Source organism: Pipistrellus kuhlii, unplaced genomic scaffold, assembly GCF_014108245.1.
Source record: "Pipistrellus kuhlii isolate mPipKuh1 unplaced genomic scaffold, mPipKuh1.p scaffold_m20_p_15, whole genome shotgun sequence".
Classification (NCBI taxonomy): domain Eukaryota; kingdom Metazoa; phylum Chordata; class Mammalia; order Chiroptera; family Vespertilionidae; genus Pipistrellus; species Pipistrellus kuhlii.
In genome coordinates, this window is record NW_023425460.1 from 43738073 (window position 1) to 43754900 (window position 16828).

Genomic DNA, 16828 nt, shown 5'->3' on the forward strand with positions numbered 1-16828 from the left:
GCGCGGGACCGGGAGACGGCGAGGCGGGAGGAACCTGGCGCCAACCTCTTCTCTGCGAGGGATGCGCGCGGTCAAGGGCGGGTGCTGGGACCACGACAGCGCCCGTGGCCATCGGCCCCCGTCCACCCTTCGGAGTGGGGAAGCCGGGTCAGCTCCGGGTGCCCCCCCAGGGAGCCTCAGCAGCCTCCTGGACAGCAGGAGGTGGCCGGGCAAGCAGCGGTGCCAGGCGGCGGCCCCGCCCTCCCCATCCTTCCGCCCCCGGGGTCAGCAAAGCCAATGGCCGCCTGGGCCAGTCGACAGCGGCCGAGGCGATTGGACCGCGGCTCATGAAAAGGACGCCGCCTTTTTATAGGGTGCGGAGGGCGGGGGCGCCCCCGAGTCCCCGGCAGCCGCACGCCTGCTGCCCCCGCGACGCGCCCGCCGGCCTGCGCATGGCCCCGGCGTCGCCCGCCATGAACCCCTCCGGGCTCGGGGCGCGTGGCGGGGACGGCGCGGGGCCCGGCCCGCTGCCCTTCAGCGTGGAGTCGCTGCTGGAGGCGCAGCACCGGCTGGGCCCGGAGCCCGCGGCGCCCCGCGAGGAGGAGAGGCCGCGGGGCGCGGCGGAGTCCGGGGCCAGGTGCCCGCCGGCCGCCCGCCCGTCCTCCCCACGTAAGTGTCCGGTCGCGCGGTCCCGGGCCGAGAGGGGGCCCGCCTGGGGCAGCTCCAAGGAGCAGGGCGGGAGGGCGCTGTGGCTTCTAACTTGGGAAAGTAACCAGCCACTCGCCGCCCCGCCCTAGGACCGAGAGAGGAGCCAGCACACCCACCCGAGCCCCCGGGCGCGCGCCCCGCAGCCGCTCCGCGCCCCACACAGCTGGACTCTCGCTGTCCCTGGGCGCGGAGTGGGCACCCCAAAGCCCCGAGGCTTCTTGGAGCCCCGGCCGCCCACCGGACGGCGAACTTCCGCTTCGCCAAGCCCCCCTCTCTGCGCTCCCCGCCGCTAGGGAGGCGCCTCCAGCACAAGCTGCTCGCCTCTCCCAGTGGGCAGCGTTCCCCTGCTCCCGCGGGTGCGGGGCCGTGGATTTGGGGAGCAGAGCCCGAGTCCACAGTGGCCCGCCCCCTACAAGCACTGTCTCCCCGGTGCCTGGCTTATCTTACCTGTGGCGCTTGGGGTCTCATCTCCGCGATCACAGAGCCCGAGAGGGGATCCGAGAGCGTCGGAAAGGGGAGCGCAGGGCCCGGGGTACCCAATGTGATGTGTGCTTCTCTCCCCACCCCCCAGGCGCCCCCAGTCCTCCGCCCTGCACCCTCCGAAAACATAAGAACAACCGCAAGCCGCGGACGCCCTTCACCACGGCGCAGCTGCTGGCGCTGGAGCGCAAGTTCCGCCAGAAGCAGTACCTGTCCATCGCCGAGCGCGCCGAGTTCTCCGGCAGCTTGAGCCTCACCGAGACGCAGGTGAAGATCTGGTTCCAGAACCGCCGCGCCAAGGCCAAGCGGCTGCAGGAGGCCGAGCTGGAGAAGCTGAAACTGGAGGCCAAGCCGCTGCTGCCCGCGTTCGCCCTGCCCTTCCCCCTGGGCGCCCACCTTCCTGGCTCCCCGGGCGCTTACGGCGGCGCTGCGGGCGCCCTGCCTCAGGTGCCAGGACTCTTCGCCGCGCCCGTCACCGCTTACGGCGTGTATTACCTCTCCTAGGGGACTCGGGCACATGCCTGGCCAGGTGGTGGCCTGGGGGACCGCTGGGGAGGGAGGCGCAGGACAGGGCGAGCTGCGCGCCCCAGTTCTCCAGGCAAACCCACTGCGTCCCATCGGTCTTTTTTTGTTTTGCTTTTCAGAATTTTGTTGTTGATACAATGTTATTATTGATGCCTCAAGCCTATTTGTGGGTATCTTACAGCTATTTAAGAACTTTAAAAAATCATGTTCGTTCTAGACACTTTGCTGAAAGACAGTGAACATAGTCTCGTGCGGTGCCTGGAAATGGGCCGGGTGGAGCTTCTATTTTGTACAAGGCAGCCAATAAAGTATTCTGGAGTTTCCTCTGTGAGACCTCCCTCCGACGCAGCCGGCTCCTCTCAGAAGGATTCGCCAGACTGTCTTGGGGCAGCAAGAAGCAGATCCCGCAAAAGAAATGAAAACAGTTTGGTGCCAGGAATACTGAAACGAAGCGCACTGGTTACTAACGAGTGCGTTGCCATCGTGGCAGAATGGAAACTCACTCGTAGTTGAGGGGATTTTTCCCGTATTTGTTTTTTATTGAAGCCTGGGGTAAGGTGCTGTCTGTGGACCGTGTGTCTGTGTATGTGTGGGGACGTGGGTGTGTGTCCACGCAGAGAGGCAGGATGGCCAAGGAGCTGCAGATGGGCATGGAGAGCAGGCTGGCGGTGTGCGCCACACGCTCTGCCCCCTGGGCTCCCCAGGGGTCCTGGGCTGTGGCAGGCTGGGAGCAGGAGGAGTTGCTAAGGCTCAGGGTCCTTACAAAGGGCATTGGCTAACTCGGCCAGGATGGCTAGGGACCTGCTGGTCATCCTGCTCTGCTTCTTTGCAACCCATTGTCAGCTCAGGTCTCCAGGGCAGGAGGGAGGAAGGGGTGGGTCTGACCCTTCCTGAGGCTTCTCCCAGCTGCCTCAGCTCTCCTACTAGACCCTGCACTGAGCCTGACCAGGTGCCTGGGGTGGGTGGAAGCCCCCTGGGCCATTCAGCCTGATCCTCGTTGTGGGCGGCTCCCCCCCGGCTTCACCCTGCCTCCCAGCTGTCGCCAGGCCCTGGAGGTGACCATAGGGAGGGGACCCGGGCCCCTTTCCCTGGGTCACTGGTGCTGGCTCTCCCGGGCCTGCCCCTCAGTTTTACTTACTCAGGGGGCTGTGGAGGTGCTGCCCCGTAGGGAACAGCCATGGGGAAGGCCCAGAAGTAGTGATAATAGTGCACTAAACTGCCTATGACTGGCCATTCTCCGTGTTTCTGGAAAATAATTCATGATGGATTTTAAATGGAAACTAACCCAATTCTTGAAGTAGAAGCTGCTGGAAATGAAGGCTGATAATGAGAGAGGCATCCTCACATCCCACACTGCCATCCCTTCCAGGCCTGTGCCCAGGGGGCCGAGCTGTTTAAACTCGGGGCCCAACTCCTGTCAGGGTCAAGGACAGACCCACCCTGTAAATACACCCAGAAGGGAGCATGAGAGGGGCCGAAGGGCCTGAGTGCCATGACCCATGACCTGACCTGACCATGTGCCTTATGCCTCACCGAGCATAGTCATTGCTTTTTCAGGCTACTCAGAACCTTGATCCTCTTCTCACATCTGAGGTTTTGTTGTTGTTTTTTAATTATACTTATATTGATTTCAGAAAGGGAGAAGAGAGATAGAGACAACAGTGATGAGAATGATTGATCAGCTGCCTCCTGCACACTGGGGATCCAGCCTGCAACCTGGGCATGTGCCCTTGACTGGAGTCAAACCTGGGATCCTTCAGTCTGCAGGTCAATGCTCTAGCCACTGAGCCAAACCAGCTAGAGCACATTTGAGGTTCTTAAAAGCACTCCAGCCCTACTAGAGAGGAGGCCTCTGGAGGGAGGCCCTGCAGGTGGTCCCCACTCTGCCAGGCCTACCCCCAAACCCCGATTTGATCAAAAGAGAGCTGACCCGTTGTTTCTGTCCACGGGCTACCTTCAGCATGGGTCTGGGTTCCACATGCCTGCCCAAGCCTGCTTCTGCCTGCTGTGGCTCCACGTGCCCCTGGGGTGCGCTCTCTCCTTAGCCAGCTGGTGACCACCAATGAGAAGACTCTCATCCGCTCTGTTCCCTCCAGGAAGACACAAGCCAGGCACTCGAGCTCTGGTGCCAGCCCTTCCCTCTGCCTGTGGCTGTCCTTCCTTGGGGAGGCTGACGGCCCTGCCCCAGGCGCCACCTGCAGGTCTTCTCTGTCACTGCCTCTAAACAGGTTTGCTCAGAGCTCAGTAGAGGATGACCCAGGATCTCTCAAATAGGCACAAGTTCTCACTGATGGCACCCTGCCCACTTAGCCCCTCCAGAGGTGCCAAGACTTCACAAATCTTTCTGAGAACTGCCCAGGCCAGGTGGCTCAGTTGGTTGTAGCGTTATCCCGCAAACCAAAAGGTTGCAGGTTCAATCTCTGGTCAATGTTTCTCTCTCTCTCTCTCTTTCTCTCACTAAAAAACAAAACAAAACAAAGAAACATATCCTCAGATGAGGATAAAAAGTAATTATAATAAATAAATAAGTCTTTCTGGAAGCTGAATGCTGAAAGCAAAATGCTCAAACGTAATTAGTGCTCAATTCCCTGCTTAGTTCAACAATATAGAAATGATGACTAGAGACCATAAATAAAAAACATGTGCTTTATAAAGAACATTTGTAGGATAGTCCCCTACAGAGGGAGGGGGGTGGAGCAAAGTCACTGCTGAAATCTGTGGTCTCTCTGACGATACTGGCAACTGGTGTCATCCGCCATTCCCAAAGGCCCGCTCTCTAGCTCAGTCGTCACTGGTGCTTATTTTTGTTCTTGGTACTTTTAAATCCTCGCGATGCACCTTGGCCAAAACAGATGGTGGAAGGTATTCTGAAATGGAAAAAATCTTTAGACGAGAAAGTCATACTTCTACCAACTAATAGCCCAAATCCTGCTGTCTTTTTCCTCTTCTCCCAGAATGCGCTTTCACTCAGGGGACATTGCTAATGGCGGCTCTTCCTTCCTGCAGACTCTGCTCTGGGGCCCTGGGGCAGCTCCTTACTGCAGCTGGCCAGTGCCTCTGACCCGCTTCCTATGGGGACCGGCTCCCACCAAGCTCTTCAGAGCTGACTTCCTGTCACCCTCCATGCACTGAAACCCTAACTGCCCACTGGCATCTGGACTCACTTGCTGGCCAAAGTCCAGGCAGCTGTGTGACGGCAGCGAAGGGACACGAGTCCTTTTCACATCAGTCTGGATTCCTTGGTGATTTTTTTCATTTGTCCAACATTTCCCCCAAATTAGATGTGAACTCAAGTTTAACCCACTAAAAGTGCAGTTATATTAGAAAGACAGACTCACAGTTGTAATTTAAGCAATAACACTAAGTTACTATCCTGGAGGCCAAGACCGAATCGGCCAGAGTCCACCTCCCACAGACGCTCAGAGGAGCCGGCATCTTTTCCTCCCGGCGCCTGCACAATCTCAGCAACTCAGCCACTGACCTGTGGCGGGAGGTCCGCTTCTCACCCACGGGTTCTGGGGGTGGCGTCATGTGGTCAGAGCAGACTTCCATGGTGTCCCCATCGTCCCCCACGGCTTCTGTCGGCACTTGCATGGCAGCCACGGGAGAGGCTGGGCTGTGGGAAGCAGAGGGGCTTGCAGGGCTCAGCGTGCTTTGGGGCAGCTCAGTCCCATCTGCCGCAGAAATGAACTCACCAGAAAGAGACTTTTCCTGCAGACATTTTATAACTATGTTGGCATTGTGTGATTTTTAGGCTACCGGAATAAGGAGAAGGATTATGGCGAGGTCAAAAGTGAACATGATGATGCCACTTTTTATAAATTTAGGTATAACAATTTCACTTTGCCTTTATTTGTTTGTTTATTTATTTATTTTCTGGTTAAACGTCACCAAAGGCTATTTTTCCATTGTTTTTTAGAGAGACTGGAAGGGAGGGGGAAAGATAGAGAAACATCGATGTGAAAGACATATATCGATTCTGTGTGTATATATTCAAAAGACTTCTCTGAATTCCAGGGGTGGCCACACATACCCTTTGGCTTTCTTTGGTTTATCAAACCGGAAGTCCCCAGGGTAGAGGTGATGTCTCACGAGGTGGTCCTTCCTGTCTTTGCTGGTCTTGAACTTCTCTGTGCAGCCTTCCACCAAGCACTGATACTAAAACAGAAATGGTGTCCTGCCATCCACGGGATGGGGGCCGGAGAGGGAAGGTGCCCTGGTCCTGCCCCTCCCAGGAGTGAGAGCTCTGACCCTTAGGCAGTCTGCTCCAGCCCAAGCCCGCGGCTGACTGCATCACCCACCATGTCCTGCCGCTCAGAGAGGACCTGGAACAAGGAATCGTGCCACTCCAGGATGTGGATGTCCAGCAGATGCCCCGAGGGGAAGGCCCGCTTGCAAAAGGAGCACACGTTTCTGTGCAGAGTGTGGTAGTGATGCTCATAATCCTCCAGGGTGTCGAATACCTGGCAGCAGCCGGCCATCTGACAGGTGAACTCAGGCACCCTGGCAAAGGAAACCACGGCTGGCTGACGAAAAACATTAGGCTGTTCACAACTTCCCTTTAAGTGGTCTGTAAAGCTCGGAATGTTTCTTTCCCAATTCCAAATCTTGCTTTCTTTTTTGTAGATTTCTTTTGTTTTCTTTTAAAAAATTATTGATTTTTATTTAAATAATTTTTAAATTTCATTTTATTTTAATATATTTTATTGATTTTTTTACAGAAAGGAAGAGAGAGGGATAGAGTTAGAAACATCGATGAGAGAGAAACATTGATCCCCTGCCTCTTGCACACCCCCTGCTGGGGATGTGCCTGCAACCGAGGTACATGCCCTTGACCAGAATCGAACCTGGGACATTTCAGTCCCCAGGCCAATGCTCTATCCACTGAGCCAAACCGGTCTCGGCAAAATTATTTATTGATTTTTAGAGAGAGAAAGGGAGAGGAAGAAAGAAACATCAATTTGTTGTTACACTTATTTATGCATTCTTTGGCTGATTCTTGTGCGTGTCCTGACCAGGTTCCCTGAAACCTTGGCCCATAGGGACGATGCTCTAACCCACTGAGCTACCCCTCCAGGGCCCAAATCTTTCTTTGTTGAGAAGTTAATTTTCAAAGACCAGGTAGTGGAGAACCCAACAAAGCGGGGCTGGATGGTGGTTCAAGCAGAGAGTGAGCGCTGTGACAGGACACCAGGGAGGGACAGGACTGGGGGCTCGGGAGGGGACAAAGTGGGGTGCGAGGAGAGGCAGCGCTGGGTGCAAAGCAGCTCACCTGGGCCTCTCGGGGACCCCGGCGACCCCCGTAAGCACATCCTGGAGGTAGAGGTGCCGCTGCACGTCCCCTTCCTGCAGAACATGGTGGGCGCAAAACTGAAGGTCCCGCCCAGCAGGGCTCCGGCCCCGCCCCGCCCCGCCCGACAGCTGTAGGCCACGCCCCGCGGAGCCACAGGCCCCGCCCAGGCCCCGCCCAGGCCCCGGCCCCACAGCTGTAAGCCCTGCCCCTAGGTAACTCCCCTTTCCTCCACTGACGCACCTCAAAGAACTCATGCTCCCGCGGGAAGCGCACCAGGCGCGCTGCAAAGCGGAAAGGCGCGGCCCCGGCCGCGGGGTCTCGCTCCACGGGCAGCGGCTCAGCCGCCCCAGGCCCCGCCGCCAGGCGGGCGTGCACCGCGGGCGGCAGCTGCATCGCCCAGTTCGCCGCGGAGCCGCAACCTGTCGGCCACCGTCCAAGAGCTTGCCGGGGCCGGAAGTGACGTTGCGCGCCACTTCCGCTTCCGGCTCAGGCTGCGCGGCGGATTTCGGCGGGTGTGAGCAGTGGCGCGGCGCTGGCGGTGAGTGCGGACGGGCGCGCGGGGGCCGTGCGCGGCGGGGCTGCCCTCGGACCCGACCCCAGCCCGTGCGGAGCAGAAGCCGTGCTTTGGGGCAGCTCAGTTCCGGAAGGGAGCGCCGCGGTCCTTCCCGGATCCCAGTGGTGCAGGGTTTCTCTGGTGGAAGTTCCCACCCCGATCCCTCCCGGGCCGCTGCCGGCACCCTCGCCCGCACGGCTTTGCCTCTGGCTTCGGCGGCCTCTGGGCTATCGTCGTCTCCAAATCAGTCAGCAAAGAGGTCCCCAGGAGACTCAGGCTTTATTGGAAGCCTTCTTTGTCCAAGGCCTTCAGTGCCTTACGTCCTTCTCGCGGCTGGTCCGGCCCTGCACGCTCCGCTTGCCTTTCCGTCTCCTGCAGCCGCTCGGCGCGGTCAGCGCCTCTTGTAGCAGCTCCTGTGTTGGCAACCTGGGTTCCAGCTCGTGCTGACTCTCTGCCCTCATGTTTGGAGACATCTGCACCTAGCCGGTGTTTGGTGCTTGTACATTGTGAACTGTAATTACATCCGGAGAACCTGTTTTCCACCCCCAAGATCACAGTTACAATTAATTCATTGGTAATTAGCCGTGGAGTGTGGGCTGGGTCTGCTTGGTGTTTTGTTTGACTATGGTGTCTTCACTGCAGCTGTCAGCACAGGGGCTCCTAACCTCTTTTGGGTCACAGAGCCCTTGAGGATCTATTGAAAAAGCCTCTCAGGAAATTCACAGAGAGCCTTGACCTTGATAACAGTTTTTTGTTCATGAATCTGAAGTTAAGAACCTGACGTAGATAGATTGAAATATTTATGTGAAGCGTGTAAAATTTGCTCATCTTTATTTTTTTTAATCTATAGTTAATTACCACTATGTGTTTATTCACTCCCTTTTATCAGCACTGTTGATGGTGATGGCTAACTGGGTCAGTCATCAGTGAGAGAACAAGCTGCCGCTCAGGCCACTACTGTCCCCTTGGGAATATAATATCTCAGTTATGACTTTGATGCCCGTGGATTCTGTATCTAATGGGAGACCATGGGACAACTGGTTGACAGGGTAGACTGAGCTGAAGTGGAATCCCACCCAACTCAGATGCACAGGACATGTGTAGCAATTTTCCCCAAAGCTGCTGCATACACAGCCAAGCTTGGGCAATAGAAGGAAATGTCCTAGGTACCAGAGTGCAGAGAACACACAAACCTGAAATCAAGCAGGATTTGAGAACCAGGTGTGGGCCTCGTGGACTGGAACAGTTGGTACCCACCTGGGGCAGGGGGCAGTAGCTTAGGCCTGTGTAGATCAGGTCCACTGGGTCTGCCCAGCCAAGACGAGAAAATTGTCTGCCAGCCACTGGCCCAGAGCCTGCGTGGTGATGTCGCCCGGGGAGAAGGAGGGCCCAGGCCTTGGAGTCTGCATTGTGCACCTGCCCGCTGGGAGCTGAGGAGTGGGCCTAGAATCTGGCTGGAGTGTGGGTTGCCAAAGGGAGCCTGTCCACTGGAGACTGTGCTGTAAGAAATAACAAACCCTACCAGAGGGCGCCACCTGCAGGGAGAGGAGAACACTCCAGTGAGCCCTACGGGGAGTAGACAGCCGGCTGTCGGTGGTTATGGTGGTCTACGAGGGGCATGGTGTGGTTTTGTTTCTCATAGACCTGACATTAGCCAAAACTGGTTGCTTTCAAAATTTCTTATTAAAAGGGTTTTGTTTTATAAATAGCTTTCCTCCTGTCTTTAGGAGAACATACTGTGATGTCTCAGGGCCAAAACCATGAGTGAATTTCGGATTCACCACGATGTCAATGAGCTGCTCAGCTTGCTGCGTGTGCATGGAGGGGATGGGGCTGAGGTTTACATTGATCTCCTGCAGAAGAACAGGACCCCATACGTCACAACCAACGTGTCCGCACACAGTGCCAAGGTGAGTGCCCATCCCCGCGCTGCTCTGTCTCTGCTGGGCACAGAGCTCACCTTCCTGGCTCCTGGGTGGCCCTAGCAGTGCAAGTGATGATGTCAGACAACATGGCAAGTGCTTTCCATGGACCAGGTGTCTGCTCAGCTCAGTGCTTCTGCTGACGCAGTGGCCACACTGAAATCTCTTTAAAGTGTATTGTTTTTCTTTATTCAAAAATTATATGGTTCAAAATCATAGATCTGCAGTAAAAGGTAACTTTGAAATCTTTTTTAAAACACATTAAGAAGCTTCAGTTATTTAGCCAGTTTAATACTGGCACAGGATAATTAGAAAAATTCACTGAGTCCTGGCCAGTGTTGTTAAATGGTTAGAACATTGGCCAGACACCAAAGGGTTGTGGGTTCGATTCCTGGTCAAGAGGGACAGGACATATCCGGATTGCAGATTTGATCCCGGGCCCTGGTTGGGGAATATGCAGGAAACAACCAATTAATGTGTCTCTCACATTGATATTTCTCTCTTTCCCTCTCCCCCTCCCTTCTTCCCTCCTTTCCACTCTAAAAAAATCCGTGGAAGGCCGAGGAAAAAATATCCTTGGTGAGGATTAAAAAGAAAAGAAAAAAGAAAGATTCACTGAGCACACTAATTTAGGAACACATGTTACGTTTAATCTATTTCAAAGGGAGCATTAAAAGCCAGTGAGAAAACTTAACCCCTGAACCCAGTACATGATAATAAATAAATTCAAGAAAAAACAGAAAAATTAAGGCATAAGCTACCAGGGGGAAAATTCATGGTTATTCTGTGACATATGGCTTGGGAAGGGAAACCTTGGAGGAAAACGTTTTCACAGATTATTTGAGGAGTCTTCTTAGTTTTATTTCCGCAATATATGATTTTTTTTAAAGATTATGTGTATTTATTTATTTATTTAAGTATATTTTGTTGATTTTTCACAGAGAGGAAGGGAAAGAGTTAGATAGCCAGAAACATCGATGAGAGAGAAACATTGATCAGCTGCCTCCTGCACCGCCCCCCCCCCCACACACTGGGTGATGTGCCCGCAACCAATGTATATGCCCTTGACCGGAATCGAACCTGGGACCTTTCAGTCCGCAGACCGACGCTCTATCCACTGAGCCAAACCGGTTTTGGCTCAGCAATATATGATTATTATTTAGCCTACCTAATTTTACTCCATTTGGTTTTTTGTGTTTAATTTTCTGAAAGTTCTTAGTAATCATCACTAAATCACTTATATTTGTTCTTTTGAGGTTAAAATAGCAGAATTTTCTCGTACTCCAGAAGACTTTCTGAAGAAATATGATGAATTGAAATCGAAAAACACAAGGAACCTTGACCCACTGGTGTACCTGTTGTCAAAGCTCACGGAGGACAAAGAGGTAACTTGTGCTCAGGGTCAGGCACATCAGGGAAGGCGCGTGGGGAGCTTGCCTTGTGGGCAGTTCCGGCAAGTGTTGTAAGCACACCGGTTTGCACGGTGGAGGTAACGCCTCGTGACCTGCTGTCGCAGGTGCCCCTCCTGTTGCTCTGCCCGCCTGCCAGAATGAAAACAGCTCAGAGTGGTAGTCAGGAACACGGGAAGTACTGACAGTTACTCGGGGAGGGTGGGGAGAGCTTTTTTGTTGTTGTCTTGTGCCGGGTTTTTTGTTAGCCTAAAGTTGTGTACTTGATGCTAAGGAAAGCACATATCGAGCTGGGGGAGCTGTGGCACATGGGCGCGCTCAGGAATGCATTAGGTCCTTCCTCCTGCTTCCCAAGCTCAGGGTCTATTGAGAGGTGCAAGCGCACCCTCCAGTGCCAAGTACAGATAGGGGGCCAGTCGTGTGTAGAGAAAAAGCAGTGTCCCTGGGAATGGAGTTTGGGAATTGGCTGTGAAAGCAGCTGTAGTGTCCCTCCTTGTGAGCAGAATACTTGAACCTGGTGACAGGAAGCATTGGGAGAGCAGACTGCAGCTTGGGGACTGACGGGAGCCCCTGCTCTCGTGCTTCATGTGGTCCTTGGGGCTGGGAAAGCGAGGGGTGGGGTGTCGGTGCCAGGCAGAGTGCAGACGTGTGCGGCCCCTTGTCATTCAGGGTTCTGTGTGCGCAGACTCTGCAGTATTTACAGCAGAATGCGAGAGAGAGAGCCGAGCTGGCAGCCACGGCCACTGCCAGCAGCACCACCAGCTTCAGCGCCCCCGCCACGGCCTCCAGGATCTCCATGCAGGAGCTCGAGGAGCTGAGGAAGCAGCTTGGCAGCGTGGCCACGGGCTCCACGTTGCAGCAGGTAGTGACCCGCCACCCACACGCCCACACTCACTGCAGCGGGGACGGGAGCGCCAGCAGGGGGTGCACATCTCCCCGTCATCTGTTAAAGATGAATCTGAACGGGGAGACGCTGATCGGGACCAGCGGGGTGTGGACAGGATCCTGGGCACAGTGAATGGCAGGAAGTTCTGTCCCACCCAGGCAGTTTGTGGGTTCAGCCAATGCAATTTCCATTTCCCTCTGTTAATTTTTAACCATTAGTTCTTTTTTAAATTTATACCTTATACACATTTTTCTCTAGATCGTTTTCTTCTATACTTACTGCTCTTCCTTGCTTCTGAGTTTATGTACTGCCCTCTCCCTTTAATGTATGTCATCTGCTCACAGCACTGCCTCTGGCCTTCAAGCCCCACAGAGCTGTGTCCCCATGAGGGTGTGCGCTTATGTGTGCTTGCTGAGCACAGCAGCTGTGAAAGGGACAGTGGCCAGCACTGGTGGGCATGTACTGTCCATACCTCACAAAGCCCTCACACCAACACCCGGGTGACAGATGAGAAAACTGGGTTGGCACCTGCCTTTCTCACTACGCCTGAGCCAGTGCTTCTGAAAGCCACCTCCATGGCCCTGGTCATCTTCTGGCGGCCAGTCCCTCAGGAGGACACTGCTCCGTGCATGTGCCTGGAGCCATCCTTTGCTGGTGTGGCCCTCTCCATCCGTCCCTTGTACCCAAGGGGCTCCCCTTCTCCAACCATCTGTTTCTAGGGCCTTGTCTTCACCCAGCAGCTCATGTCTAGACCTTGAACTGCCAGGAGAAAGCACAGGTGTTCCGAGGGTCAGCCTGCCCCGGTGAGGTGCCCTCACTGCCAGTGCTCCTTAATATGTAGGCCTGCACAGACCGACACCCTGTCAAGGGCCTGGGTCCCATCTCTTTTGCCCCCAGCCCCTTGCATGGGGACGGGCTGGGAGTCATTTCATTGATACATGTACTTATCGAACCCTCGTGCTCAGTGGTGTTAGTTTTAACTGTTTGTACTAAAAGTATCTCTTTGTTTTTCACTTTAAAAAAAATTCTCACCAGTCTCTGGAACTTACAAGAAAGATGCTTCGAGACAAGCAGAACAAAAAAAATTCAGGCCAGCGCCTCCCCGTCTTCCCTGCCTGGGTGTACGAGCGGCCCACGCTGGTCGGGGATTTTCTGACCGGCTCAGGCCTAAGCACGGACACAGCTGTGCCTATAGGTACGTGAAGCACTTACGTCTAACTGCCTGTGTGGTGACTCCATGGGCGGGTGGCCACTGTGCTCAGAGCCCGTCCTGTGCCCACAGGTAGACAGTGGGGTGGGCTGTGTGCTGCCAGCATGTTTGTGGTGCTGGGTGATCGTGCTGCCGGGCCGTGGTCTCGGGGCCCCCAGGGAAGTTTGTGTATGGGCAGCAGGGGTGATTCTCAGAGACACCTTTCTCCTGGCGCTGCCTCTAGCTCCCATCTGACCCAACAGGTGTCAGGGAGGACACTGAGGGTCCTTCTAGGGCTGGGAGCTGCCTGGGCCCTGAGGCATGTGGTGGCAGCCCTATTCAATGGCCTGGGACTGACCTCAGATCTGTTCGGTGGCATCTCATTGTGTGTTTAGTTTATGATAGAAATTGTGTTTTAAGGTCTTTAAGGAAGACCTCCTTTTATCCCAGAGCAACAAGACTTACTGAGTGTAACAAACACTGCATGCAGACCCCACAGGACGTGCTTTTCGGATTCCTGACTGTTCTTTTAAGTGCAGGCAGGTCCCTGCGTGTAGAGGTTTCTGCCTGCCCAATGCTTTCAGGCTCCGTTGGGAGCCCAGCCTGCTGGACGGTCAGCGCTGTTCCCCCTGGTGGTTTGGAATCTCAGCCTTTGGTGCCCCGATGGGATCACTTGGAGCCAAATGAACAACTAGTTCTTACGTCCGTAGTTATTTGAGGCAATTAGAGGAGAATGAGTGAGAGCGTGACTCCCAGCAGGTAGATTAGGTCAGAGAGAGGCAGTGGGAACGGGGAGCTCTGAGTCAAGGCGTGTGGCCTCAGCTGGTGTTTGCCACCCACAGGCTCCCTGCCCCTGGCCGCCCAGGAGTCGGCCGTCGTGGAGGACCTGCTCTACGTGCTGGTGGGTGTGGATGGCAGATACATCACCGCCCAGCCCCTCACCGGGAGGCAGAGCCGGACCTTCCTTGTGGACCCCAACCTGGACCTGTCCATCAAGGAGCTGGTGAACAGGATCCTCCCGGTGGCCGCCAGCTACTCCACTGTGACCAGGTAGGCGCTGCACACCGGCCTTCTCGGGCACACTTGGCCCAGAGCCTGTGCCAACCAGCTTCACTCCTGGCACAATGTGAAGGGCCTGGGGTGGGGACAGGTGCAGGGAGCCCAGTCCAGGCCTGAGAGCAGACACAGACTGTCTAACCTCATCTGCAAACGGAGCTCGCAGCTTCTCCAGGGTGCTGGATACTTCCTTTCCTCGTAGGTTCATTGAGGAGAAATCTTCCTTCGAATACGGGCAGGTGAACCACGCGCTGGCGGCTGCCATGAGGACCCTAGTGAAGGAGTACCTGATTCTGGTGACGCAGCTGGAGCAGCTGCAGAGGCAAGGCCTCCTGTCGCTGCAGAAGCTCTGGTTCTACGTGCAGCCGGCCATGCGCACCGTGGACATCCTGGCCTCCCTCGGTACGTCTCCCCCAGGCCAGGTAGTGTCGCAGGAGGGACCCTGGGCCAGCTTGCTAGTCATTCATGTCTTGCTTTTGTCACTGTGGTTGTGAGGCCAAAGCTGCGGAGCTTCAGGTTTTACTGATTCTCGGGAGGAAACCGGAAGCTCTGCACCTACAGCTTTGGGTGTATCCCATAAGGAGCACCTGTCCCATGGGGAGGTTGGAGGTGAGGCTCTGCGTGGCCTCCCCCTTCTCCGCACTGAGCACCCCTTCCCCTTGCAGCCACCTCGGTGGATAAAGGTGAGTGTGTTGGGGGGTCCACCCTGAGCCTCCTCCACGACCGGAGCTTCAACTACACGGGCGACAGCCAGGCGCAGGAGCTGTGCCTGTACCTCACCAAGGCCGCCAGCGTGCCCTATTTTGAGATTCTAGAGAAGTGGATCTACAGGGGGATCATCAATGACCCGTACAGGTGGGGCTGGGACGCGGAGGGCGGGCAGGCAGCTCTTCAGCTCATTCTGTTGTGCGGTGACGTGAAGGACCCAGGTTGGCCTCTTAGCTGCCTTTGTGTGGGCTCCTCAGTGTGACGGATGTAAATGCATACGATGAAATATGTCAGCTCTCAGAGTTCTGTTAGGTTGAGATTTATTTCTCAGAACATTATACACTTGATTTTAGCCAAAAGGCTGAGGAATGTATTTGTCAAAATATCTTTTTTTTTTTTTTTAATCTTCACCTAAGGATACTTTTTTCCCATTGATTTTTTTTTTTTTTTTTTTTAAGAGAGAGAGGAGGGGGAGTGAGAGAGAGAGAGACATTGACATGAGAGAAAAACATCAAATGGTGGCCTCCCGCATGTGTCTGAACAGGGGCTTGGGATAAAATGCAATGGAGGTACATGCCTTTGGCCTAGAATCAAATCCAAGACCCGTAGGCCCATGGACCGACGCTCTGAGCGCTGAGCCAGATGGCCCAGGACTTGTCAAAATAGACTTGTGGTCTAAGAATAGTCTCTCTTCTAATGACCCAAATAAAAGCTGCTGCGATGGGCTGAGTAAGGGATGCAATTTTGAGGTCCTGGTGCGTAGATGATATTTGAGACGGGATGTGAGGTGTCAACTCTGTTGGACAGGAAAGCGTCCTCAACATGTCCTGTTAGCCACATGCAAGGTGGAAGGACAGGCTGGTTCTGTTGAGAGGCGAACCAGCCTCCCAACCTGCTCTGTGACCCCAACTCTCTCTGGCCCCAGGTCACCTTGCTAACCCAAGTGTGGTTGGCAGGTTTGATTAACTCACAGTTGAGAATTAACGGTAGTGAGACTGTGCCTGGCCTCCGTGGTTGGCCTCCATGGTTGTGACCCAAGATGCCTTTCTGCTTTCAGCGAGTTCATGGTCGAGGAGCACGAGCTGCGGAAAGAGAAGATCCAGGAGGACTACAACGACAGGTACTGGGACCAGCGGTACACTGTGGTGCAGCGACAGATCCCGTCCTTCCTTCAGAAGATGGCGGGCAAGGTGCTCAGCACAGGTGATGCCTGGGGCGGGGGAGGGAGAACAGTAGGCCTCAAGAGGGGCCCATCCTCCCGGACATGCCCAGTGTCCTCTGTGATTGTGTCCTGGGGTGGGCAGGGGTGGGTAGGCAGGCAGGCGCCGGGCTGTGCAGGCTGTGTCTGGTTCCTGTGGTCTGGTTGACTGCATTTGTTCCCTGAGCCTAAGAGGTTGTCTCAATAAGTGCCTCTTCTTCCTCATAACTATTGCATTTTTAGAACTCTGTTGCTATTAAAGGAAAACTTTCTCAAAATACTGCACCAGATTTACACACCAACACCCAGGTCCCCAGTTCTCTGTGGGCAGCAGCTGGGTGTCCTGCAGTCTGACTCAGTCCCGGCACTACCCGATGCCATGCAGGCCCCATAGGTTAAGGGCTCAGTCGCTCAAGATTGTCATGTGCTTCAGTACATGTGCTGCCGAAGCGAGCACAGGACTGTCCCACTTCAGTACATGTGCTGCCGAAGCGAGCACAGGACTGTCTCACTTCAGATACCAGCCGTGAGTCCCAGGCCACCAAGTTGACTATAAACTGGGAATTCCCATGACCCCTCCTCACGTTTGATAATTTGATAGAGCGGCTTACAGAGCTCAGGGAACCAATTTAGCAACTAAGCTGGTTTATTATAAAGGATTTGATAAAGGATTCAGATGAACAGCAGGTGAAGAGGTTTGTGGGGTGAAATCTAGAAGGATCCCCAGTACAGGAGCATCTGTCCCCAGAGAGCGGGGGTGCACCACCTCCTGGCAGGTGGACATGTTCACCAACCCGGATGCTCTTTAAACCCCTTTGTTTAGGGTTGTCCTGAAGGTCCCATCCTATGGGCACAATTGGGTAAAGCAGTGGCCACTGGTGATTAGCTCAATCCCAGCCCCTGGCCCCTCCCCAGACATAAG

The 16828-nt window shown here is 54.8% G+C and overlaps 3 protein-coding genes across 6 annotated transcripts in view; 2 read left to right on the top strand and 1 right to left on the bottom strand.

Annotated features, from left to right (window-relative positions):
- The first annotated feature begins 237 nt into the window (after positions 1 to 237).
- On the top strand, positions 238 to 2017 carry LOC118719556 (homeobox protein MSX-3). Its single transcript, XM_036439262.2, has 2 exons — positions 238 to 648; positions 1259 to 2017. Exons 1-2 carry the CDS (start codon positions 327 to 329, stop codon positions 1669 to 1671), a joined length of 735 nt encoding a protein of 244 aa, XP_036295155.2. The 5' UTR covers positions 238 to 326; the 3' UTR covers positions 1672 to 2017.
- Positions 2018 to 4320: 2303 nt separating this feature from the next.
- On the bottom strand, positions 4321 to 7378 carry ZNF511 (zinc finger protein 511). Its single transcript, XM_036439261.2, has 6 exons — positions 7226 to 7378; positions 6965 to 7038; positions 5994 to 6195; positions 5726 to 5850; positions 5174 to 5308; positions 4321 to 4559 (listed from the first exon to the last, which is right to left on the bottom strand). The coding sequence occupies exons 1-6, from the start codon at positions 7376 to 7378 to the stop codon at positions 4481 to 4483; spliced, it is 768 nt and encodes a 255-aa protein (XP_036295154.1). The 3' UTR covers positions 4321 to 4480.
- A 7-nt stretch (positions 7379 to 7385) lies between these two features.
- The window catches only part of TUBGCP2 (tubulin gamma complex associated protein 2), a 39425-nt gene continuing 29982 nt past the window's right edge, over positions 7386 to 16828 (top strand). For 3 of the 4 annotated variants that reach the window (XR_006741736.1, XM_036439247.2, XM_045582156.1), the window contains exons 1-9: positions 7386 to 7523; positions 9266 to 9448; positions 10717 to 10845; positions 11555 to 11731; positions 12791 to 12950; positions 13787 to 13994; positions 14203 to 14402; positions 14666 to 14855; positions 15766 to 15911. Coding sequence is in view for 2 of the 4 variants with exons in the window: in XM_036439247.2 (XP_036295140.1) it covers positions 9299 to 9448; positions 10717 to 10845; positions 11555 to 11731; positions 12791 to 12950; positions 13787 to 13994; positions 14203 to 14402; positions 14666 to 14855; positions 15766 to 15911 (1360 nt within the window). In the remaining 2 variants the exon portion in view is untranslated. Of the gene's footprint in view, positions 7524 to 9265; positions 9449 to 10710; positions 10846 to 11538; positions 11732 to 12790; positions 12951 to 13786; positions 13995 to 14202; positions 14403 to 14665; positions 14856 to 15765; positions 15912 to 16828 lie in introns of those variants that run through there. The other variant, XR_006741737.1, reaches the window with a different exon arrangement.